The sequence below is a fragment of the Hemibagrus wyckioides genome, linkage group LG23 (assembly GCF_019097595.1).
Source record: "Hemibagrus wyckioides isolate EC202008001 linkage group LG23, SWU_Hwy_1.0, whole genome shotgun sequence".
In the NCBI taxonomy this organism is placed as follows: domain Eukaryota; kingdom Metazoa; phylum Chordata; class Actinopteri; order Siluriformes; family Bagridae; genus Hemibagrus; species Hemibagrus wyckioides.
In genome coordinates this window covers 2,763,887-2,773,169 of record NC_080732.1, presented here as the reverse complement: position 1 = coordinate 2,773,169, position 9,283 = coordinate 2,763,887, and the positions used below count along the sequence as shown (strand labels likewise).

General features: G+C 39.5%; 2 protein-coding genes across 8 annotated transcripts; both read right to left on the bottom strand.

Moving 5' to 3' along the window:
* Positions 1–255: 255 nt before the first annotated feature.
* Positions 256–6,604, bottom strand: apoob (apolipoprotein O, b). Of its 7 annotated transcripts, none has more exons than XR_009203263.1 (10): positions 6,534–6,604; positions 5,593–5,700; positions 5,381–5,500; positions 4,507–4,539; positions 4,365–4,419; positions 4,180–4,275; positions 3,157–3,248; positions 2,620–2,727; positions 2,384–2,486; positions 256–2,260 (listed from the first exon to the last, which is right to left on the bottom strand). XR_009203263.1 is itself a non-coding variant. In XM_058375888.1 (9 exons), exons 1-9 carry the CDS (start codon positions 6,573–6,575, stop codon positions 2,481–2,483), a joined length of 660 nt encoding a protein of 219 aa, XP_058231871.1. In that variant the 5' UTR covers positions 6,576–6,604; the 3' UTR covers positions 256–2,480. The 7 variants fall into 7 exon arrangements, 3 of the variants coding, with proteins under 3 accessions (XP_058231871.1, XP_058231872.1, XP_058231873.1); XR_009203264.1 differs by having other exon boundaries at positions 256–2,234; XR_009203266.1 differs by having other exon boundaries at positions 2,641–2,727.
* A 1,061-nt stretch (positions 6,605–7,665) lies between these two features.
* On the bottom strand, positions 7,666–9,218 carry LOC131344412 (arylamine N-acetyltransferase, pineal gland isozyme NAT-3-like). Its single transcript, XM_058376706.1, has one exon. It carries the CDS (start codon positions 8,974–8,976, stop codon positions 8,620–8,622), a length of 357 nt encoding a protein of 118 aa, XP_058232689.1. The 5' UTR covers positions 8,977–9,218; the 3' UTR covers positions 7,666–8,619.
* Positions 9,219–9,283: the final 65 nt, after the last annotated feature.

The window sequence follows — 9,283 nt, the reverse complement described above, 5'->3', positions numbered from 1 at the left end:
CCTCTGAATGAGGACTCCCTGCACAGGTACGCTTCACCTCAGTGTCTCAACAAGTGTGTGCTGTTCAGACGTGTGTTTACTCTCTGAGTCGCCACGGCCCTGCAGCAATTTCAGCTAACAACAGGAGGTTTAACTCCAGGTTTTATCGGCCGATTCGGGAATAAAAACCTCGTCTGATTGTTGACGAAACCAAACAGAAATGAACAAAGCGGACATCATGAAGAACCACGGGAAAGATGAGAAGATCCAACACAATACACTTCAGTATCTGGTTTTAATGTAACGCTTTGAAATGATAGATACAGACACTGACATTGACACAGTATGTGGTGAAGCATTTCTGCTAGTGAATATACAACGTCCAGTCGTGAGAAATGTGGATAAATAAAATAAAATAAATATGCATTTTATGTCTGAGGAAAAAAACATTCACCATTGTAACATGTTCAATAGAGAAATTGATAGAAAGTGTAGAATATACTTAAAGCACTAGTGAAACTTAAATATGAATGAATGAATAAATAAATGAATAAATGAATAAATAAATAAATAAATAAATAAATAAATAAATTTTATCACTTGGTTTGTCCCAGAGGAAGAGGCGAGTGCTGGCTGTGGCAGAAACACCACACTTCTTCCTAACATCATATCGTAGGACAAACTGACCGCTGCCTCTCAGTACAACTCCACCTTCTTTCTTCTTCCCCATTTTCATTCAGTCTCTTCTCTAAATCAGACTGCTGTCCTCCTGTCCAATCACACACCAGTCTTTAAACCCTGCACTCTGCATCAGGACGCTCTGAGTCAGCGTCTCCAACAGCGTGTGTGCTTCAGATGAACCACAGAAAGGTTTTTACTGTCCAGCGTCACTTCTCCCCATCTGAGACACTCTCACAGTTCAGACAAGAGCAGGCGTGTCCCACAGGTGGAACCCTCTCACAGTTCAGACTAGAGTGGGCGTGTCCCACAGGTGAAACGCTCTCACAGTTCAGACTACAGTGGGCGTGTCCCACAAGTGAAAGGCTTACACATCTCAGACTAGAGTGGGCGTGTCCCACAGGTGGAACGATCTCAAGGTTCAGACTAGAGTGGGCGTGTCCCACAGGTGGAACGATCTCAAGGTTCAGACTAGAGTGGGTGTGTCCCACAGGTGGAACGATCTCAAGGTTCAGACTAGAGTGGGTGTGTCCCACAGGTGGAACGATCTCAAGGTTCAGACTAGAGTGGGTGTGTCCCACAGGTGGAACAACATGTAGAAAAGATAGTAATATGACAGTAATATAATGTAATAAATACAACAATAATATAATATACAGTTTTAAAGCAAATATTTTAATGAGATTAATTTCTGACTTCATTACTTCATTTGGATAAACACGTTATACAAAATTAAAATATTTCCTGAACATAAATATGAACAAAGTTTACATTAAATACAATTTTAATAAGCACACACTTCTAACTAAATTATCTAACAGTTTATCTGTCAAACAATCTGTACAAATCATTACAATCTGCATTTTGGTGATGGAGATGATGATACTGGTGGAGATGATGATGGTGATGGAGATGATGATACTGGTGGAGATGATGATGGAGATGATGATGATGATACTGGTGGAGATGATGATGGAGATGATGATGGTGATGGAGATGATGATACTGGTGGAGATGATGGTGGTGGTGGAGATGATGATGGTGATGGAGATGATGATGGTGGTGGAGATGATGATGATGGAGATGATGATGGTGATGGAGATGATGATACTGGTGGAGATGATGATGGAGATGATGATGGTGATGATGGTGGTGGTGGAGATGATGATGGTGGTGGAGATGATGGTGATGGAGATGATGGTAGTGGTGGTGATGATGGTGGTAATGATGAGGATTGTGGTGGTGGTGGTGATCATAGTGATGGTAATGATGGTGGTAGTAGTGATGGTGGTGGTCATGATGATGGTGATGATCATAGTGTGGTGATGATGGTGATGATGATGATGATGGTGGTGGTGGGGATGATAGTGATGATAATGATGGGGATGGTGATGATGATGACAATGGTGGTGGTGATGATGCTGGTGGTGATGATGATGATGGAGGTGGTATTGTTGTTGATGATGATGATAAAGGTGGTAGTGGTGGTGATGATAATGATGGTGATGATGATTTTAAATCAAATCAATTTCTTGTACCGTCAGATAGAAAATGATGTCCTGGCTGACTGCAAGCATCTGGGCATTAATGAAGAAAAACCCTGCTAAAATACATATATTAAATGGCACGAAATAATGCAGACAAACAGCACTGTTTACACAGCAGGAGAGACGTTCTGTACTGATTCATATACTGAATACACACTGCTGAGTGGTGGAGTTCATACCGGTATAAAACTGATGACAAGGAATGAAGAAGTGTCAAGACTCTTTCAGCTGGAGATGAACTTTCCTTATTAATACTTCATCTGTCCTTTATCTGTTTCAATTCTGGATAGAAAAAGAGGAAAAGAGATTACTCAGAGCTGCACAATTTCATATATAATAATAATAATAATGATGATGATGGATATTTCAAATAAATCAGAAATTATTCCTAGACCTTGATGAAAACACTGCAAACCTTCCTGTTCTCTGCGCTCACCTCCTTGCCGGGTGATTTTCTCTTCCACACGTCCTCCAAAAGCACACGTGTCTGAGAACCCAAAGTGAACATCTGGTTTTTAGCCTCCTGAAAATGTAGAAAACGTGAAAATCATTCAGCCCGGATTCTCTGCATGGTCGATGTTCCAGCTATAAGGATACATCTGAAGATCTGTGCTTTAGGAATCAACTTTAGGGAGGAACGAACTAAAGAACCTTCAAGGTTGCTATATAAAATCTTTTTTTTCCTTTAAAAGTATAATAGTAGATATTTTGGTGTTAAAAAGGAATTGAGTGATGATTTAAAAAAGAATTGTGTGTGTAAAGAACAATATGGCACATGTTTTATCTGTTTATAGCTACATTTAAAGTTCTGGGACATCCATAAATTTAGTTAGTTCCTGTTAAAAAAGGACCCTATAGACTCTATTTATTTTTTCACAGAGAAACCAGAGGTAGTGTACTCTAGAGTACTGTAACTGCTCAGTCCTGAAGGCTTCCTCGTATTCAGACTTGCCTTGACCAGAGAGGCAGCATGCTGTGGGTAAAACATGGAGGCGCTCAGAGTCATCAGTCCAGTCGGGAAGAGAAGTCGTTTTACCCTGCCACCTTAAAAACACAGAGAAAAATACATTTCACTAACAATGGAAATTATAACTACACTATACTGCCAAAAGTTTTGGGACATCATTGAATTCAGGTGTTGTTTTTCAGGGGTTGGGCTCGGCCCCTTAGTTCCAGTGAAAGGAACTCTTAATGATGCAGCTTCATACCAAGACATTTTGGACAATTTCATGCTCTTTGTGGGAACAGTTTGGGGATGACCCCTTCCTGTTCCAACATGACTGCACACCAGTGACCAAAGCAAGGTCCATAAAGACATGGATGAGTGAGTTTGGTGTGGAGGAACTTGACTGGCCTTCACAGAGTCCTGACCTCAACCCCACAGAACACATAGAGCGGAGACTGTGAGCCAGGCCAATACTGGGACGTCTTCCTTTACATGCACATGAATGTAATATGGAGTTGTCCCGCCCTTTACAGCTATAACAACTCTTTTGGGAAGGCTTTCCACAAGGTGTTAGGAGTGTGTTTATGAGAATTTTTGACCGTTCCTCTAGAAGCGCATTTGTGAGGTCAGGCACTGATGTTGGATGAGAAGGTCTGGCTCAGTCTCCGCTCTAATTCATCCCAAAGGTGTTCTGTGGGGTTGAGGTCAGGACTCTGTGTCAAGTTCCTCCACACCAAACTCACTCATCCATGTCTTTATGGACCTTGTTTTGTGCACTGGTGTACAGTCATGTTGGAACAGGAAGGGGTCATCCCCAAACTGTTCCCTACAAAGTTGGGAGCATGAAATTGTCCAAAATGTCTTGGTATGAAGCTGAAGCATTAAGAGTTCCTTTCATTGGAACTAAGGGGCCGAGTCCAACCCCTGAAAAACAACACCTGAATTCAACCATTAGGAGGGGTGTCCCAAAACTTTTTTAAAGTTAATAATAAATACATTTTAAAAACGATCACACAATTTCACACGTGCCTTTAGCGAGGTAAAGTCCGAGGATTGCGGAAAAACCCACGGCACCGACACTTGGGTAGAACTTGGGCGGAGGATTCATCAGAAACTCAGAAGTGTCTGAAAGATTAAAGAGACACACTAAACACGCTGTACTGAGTAAATATCATTATAAAGCATTTCTTTGTGCACTGATTCAACTTTCTCACCTCTCACAGTCTGTACAGATGCTTCAATACCAGGCTCCATGGTCTTATAATACTCCTGAAAGATGTAAACCATGTAAAGGTGCATTTCTGTATGAATTATAAAGAACGTTGTTACATAAAGAACAGCAGTAAAGATAAATACCTCTGCTTTATCCACCGCGTATGATGTCTTTTCCTGGAAAGAGGAAAAAAATAAATAAATACTAAAAACTAAATGTCAAACCAAAACATGCTGCATATTATACTCAGTCAGAAAACCATGGATTAAAATAAGATTTATGATTTATATTTATTTAGAAATTTCACTTCTGTTAGTGCAGTTTAAAATATTTTCAGCAGGTGGCAGCAATGATGATGGTGATGATGATTATAGTGATACTGGTGGTAATGATGACGATGGTGATGATGATTATAGTGATGGTGGTGGTGGTGATGATGATGGTGGTAATAATGGTGGTGATGATGGTGATGATGATAATGACAGTGATGATGATAGTGGTGGTGATGATAGTGATGATGATGATGGTGATGGTGGAGTTGATGATAATAGTGATGGTGGTGATGGTGATGATGATGATGGTGACGCTGTTAATGATGATAGTGATGATTATGATGATGATTAATAGTTCCCTAAATTTCCACAATTCTTTCTGATGACCTGATTATAGCAAAGCAGTCTGAATTATCCTTTTCTTCATCTCTAAATAAAGAGAGCGATGCGGCGGTGCTTTAGTGCTCTACCCTGTCCAGCTCTCTCACCTCTTCAGTCTCTTTTCTCAGGCTCCAAATCTTCAACTTTCATGCTAACATAAACACCATCGAGAGGCACTCGCCATCTCATCGATCACTAACCAACTAATCTAAGTCAGATATCTCACTCTGCTTTGCATTGCATTTCAATCAGCATCTCCATGATGTTCTATTAAGTTTATCATAAACAGTATGACCGTAATCATGTCTGGAAAAACAAAGGGTCTCATGGTGGTGTTTTTCTGTCGTTTAGTGCTCGCTCGTACCTGAAACCATGTTGTATACGGCTCTGCTGATTTCCTCAGAGACGCCACACTCTGCTCCACAGGGCCGACTTCCGGCTTCACGCACTGCACTCGAGTGTGTGGGGTGGTGTACAGAGAGAGCTGATACACACAAACACACACACAGCCTATTATTTCACACTCAAACCTCAAACCCTGAGCCTCAGTGATTTATACTTACACAGAACACACACCTCATCTGTAAGCAGAGTTGGTTCTTCGCTTTCTTCGTTCTCGCTGGCAGCAAAAACCCGTCCTGACATGAGGATCAGAGATCCGGGTAACGTCAGCGGCAACACCGCCTGCAGGCACAGGAAAGGAGAGACACAAATCATCAGTAAATGTCATTATAAGACAAAACCCTTGAAAATGTCACACTTTATACGACTTCAGTCTTTTTACTCATTCTCCTTTTGTGTCATTTCTTTTAGACTTTTCTCTGCAATAAAATAACCAAATTTCAGTTACGAAAAATATTCTCCTTCTCGTAAACACACTGATAGAAAGATTTTAATTACATTATGAATACTGTGATTTTAACTAATAAATATTACCCTCTTATTATTATTTTTATTATTATTATTATTACAAATGACAGATAATTGTGGAGTCATTGTAAAAAATATATATATATAATTATATAAATCATTTTTTTTGTTTTTTGCGTTTAATATATATATATATATATATATATATATATATATATATATATATATATATATATATTTAATTCCTTTATGTTGCATTTAATTTAAAAACCAAATTAAAATGACAAATTTTATTACAATGGCAATTATTTTAAGCTCATAATTTTGATTGATTAATGATCACTAATGATTTAGCAGCATTACTACTCAGCATTAATTAATCAACATTTTCGTAATTTAATAAATTAAAACAAATTATATATATTGAAATAATAACTCTATTATTACATAATACTCGAAGCTCTCCTGCCTGCATAGCGACTCACTGCTAGCATTTAGCTAACAGCATCAGCTTAGCGTTTTTAACTAACTGTCACGAATACACGATAATAATTTGGTCGGAATTTAATAATAATATTTTTTTTCTTGTTGTTTATATGAAAATAAAAAATCCTATGCATGTTTATTTTATTTTTATTTAGTTTTACCTTCACCAATTTTCGGCTAGTCAACATTCCCACATTCAACATTCCCACTTGATTACGGCAACCAGAAAGAGACAAACTTCTTCTGTGGTGTTTTTGGAAGCGCGTTTTAAAAAATACTCTCGTGTGGTCTTATTAATCCATTTCTTTTCTAACCTTTCTACTGTATATTTGCTTTCCAAGCAAATAACATGACTAAAGTGCATTAATCATTCATGTACTAAGCATTGTTTGTGTTTTATTACTATCTAAGAATTAGACATGAAGTAAGCCGTATAAATTCACACAATCCCTGTTTATGATTTTATTTACTGAAGAATGAGACACAGGCCAAGAAAATCTGCTGGACATGAAATAATGAGAGGTGTTATGAAGTCACTAATAGGTGTCGATGGATAGAAAATAATAATCGTCAACAATGCCGATCAGTGATTAGCTATTGGGGACAAAAACAAGTTGCTAATTTTGTTAAAATGGAGTCATTAAATTGGGCGTAAGAGATTTATTATACTGGTGTCCTGGACTGTAAACAGCATATACTGTATTTTACATTTAAACAACAACATATATTAACTGTATAAATGCAGTGAGAACATAACAATGTACTCTCTTGTGGCTAACAGAGTGATACGCTCTCAGATGGCACATCTTGTGTATTCTGATTGATTTGGACTGGACACACTAGCCAGGAGGGTGTCTTCTCTGAGCTCGGAGAACTCCTGAGAGATGTGTGATGAGAGATTATCTACAACCAGAGATGGATATGTCAGGAATCAACCAGCAGAGGCTGCTGAGAGACATCGAAAGAAATCTGCGTGTCACTACCTTTCCGAAGCATTGAACATTTACTCGTACCCACAAGCTTCCATTCGTTTATATACCCCGGGAAATAACAAAACTTATGTATTTATGCTGAAATGAAAGAGGGTTATACAGTTGGGTGCAAAAGTTTGCACACCCTGGTGTTTCTGGGTAAATGCACCTCATTTTATTACAAAACACAATTCCACCTATTCCAACATGACTGGTCACCAGTGCACAAAGCAAGGTCCATAAAGACATGGATGAGCGAGTTTGGTGTGGAGGAACTGCACAGAGTCCTGACTTCAACCTGATGCAGGATGCAGTTCCTTTCACTGGAACTAAGGGGCCGAGCCCAAACCCTGAAAAACAACGCCTGAATTCAATGATTTATGGAGGGGTATCCCAAAACCTTTAGCAATATAGTGTATTAACATTTCTATACCAACAGATTACACAGAGACTTGTAGCGTTAAGCATAATAATAAACATGTTATATAGAGATATTAATTTAGCAGTTTTGTTGGAAGGAGTCTCCAGTATCAGCACTCTACAGTTCCAATGTAACAAGCTACATTTTTTTATTCACTATTTATTGTAAAAATGACAGAAACACTGTTCATACAAAAGAGAGAAAAAGAGTTTCACAATATTACATAGAATGTGTCATTCTTTAACCAATAAAAAAATAGTTTGTATTGCAAACTGCTGTGGTCCAAGAGGAGGTAGGGATTACTGATGTGTGATAGAAATAAACAGCAATGTCTCTATTCCTCATACTTTTGTCCATATAACACTGTATCATTTAATATTCCACTGATGGGGGAACAATGTCAGTATCTTTAGTAATCAGTGGAGACATCAGCACTATTCCAAACTTCTCCCTCAGTATCTGGAGGATTTCTTCATTAGTAAGATCTGTCTTGGTGGTCTTCACTGGTGGTCCATTCTCACCAGTCAGATGGGTGATAATCAGATTGCGGCCCATCAGAGTAACCCTTCCGTCTGGTAGTAGGAGGGTGCAGAGGGACTTGCAGAAGAAGATCGAGCTGCTGGAGGTCTGATGGTACTCACACATGACTGTGAAGTCCTCTCTCTGACATGGCTGAAGGGTGAACTTGTACATCTCCACCCAGGATGCTCCGTCATCACTCTCAGACTTAGTTTCCATAAAAAGCAGATTTCCGTCAGCTCGAACCCGGTACACGCCCTGACCCTGAGTTTGAGTTCTGTCCGTCTCAAGGGAAAGAGGGAGCTGGAAACCGGCTCCGAAACCCACATCACAGAGTCACCTTTCCCCGTCAATGGTCACCATGATGATCAAGTGGTCAAACGGAGGTCCGTAAACTCCGGTGAACCGATTCTTTACCTGAGCAGAAAGAATCTCGACTTTAAACCCGAGCTGCGACAAGAGCCAGGAGAAAAGCCCGTTGTTTTCGAAGCAAAATCCGCCTCGTCTTTTTAACACGATTTTGTCGTAGAGCAGCGGGAGCTCGAGGTGCACGCGCTGTCCGGTGTGGATGGTCAGATTTTCGAAAGGAACCGAGAGCATGTGTTGGAGGTGAAGAAAACGCAAAGTGTCCAGTGTCGGAGAGTGCGGACACACAGAGCAGCCGATGCGCGATAAATACTTCTGAACATCCATGATCGTTTACTAAACAATAAACAGATGCAGTCAGAATAAATCTTATGTGACTTGTGTAGACTTTATCTAACACTTCCTGGTGCAAAGTCCGCTTTCGAGAGAGAGGCTAAAGTGTCACACTGGGAAAGTGCACTACACTCTCTTCCCTACAAAGGGCCAGTGTTACTGACTCCGTTCAGGGGAATGTAGCGAGTGCACTCTCTAATAGTCTCCAGAATAAAAATGACGTCATAAAATCATTTTCATATTAATTGGAAAGTCAGGATTTAAAAAAAGTGTTCGTGTTCAATCAAGTTTAAAAGATTTT

Bases quoted from the DNA above. Each gene is read 5' to 3' on its own strand.
- apoob (XM_058375888.1), bottom strand. From the start codon at position 6,575: ATGTTGAATGTGGGAATGTTGACTAGCCGAAAATTGGTGAAG. The intron at 5,701-6,533 runs GTAAAACTAAAT...CTGTGCCTGCAG, and splicing joins CTAGCCGAAAATTGGTGAAG to GCGGTGTTGCCGCTGACGTT. The intron at 3,249-4,179 runs GCACGTGTGAAA...TGTGTTTTTAAG, and splicing joins CGGACTTTACCTCGCTAAAG to GTGGCAGGGTAAAACGACTT.
- LOC131344412 (XM_058376706.1), bottom strand. From the start codon at position 8,976: ATGGATGTTCAGAAGTATTTATCGCGCATCGGCTGCTCTGTGTGTCCG.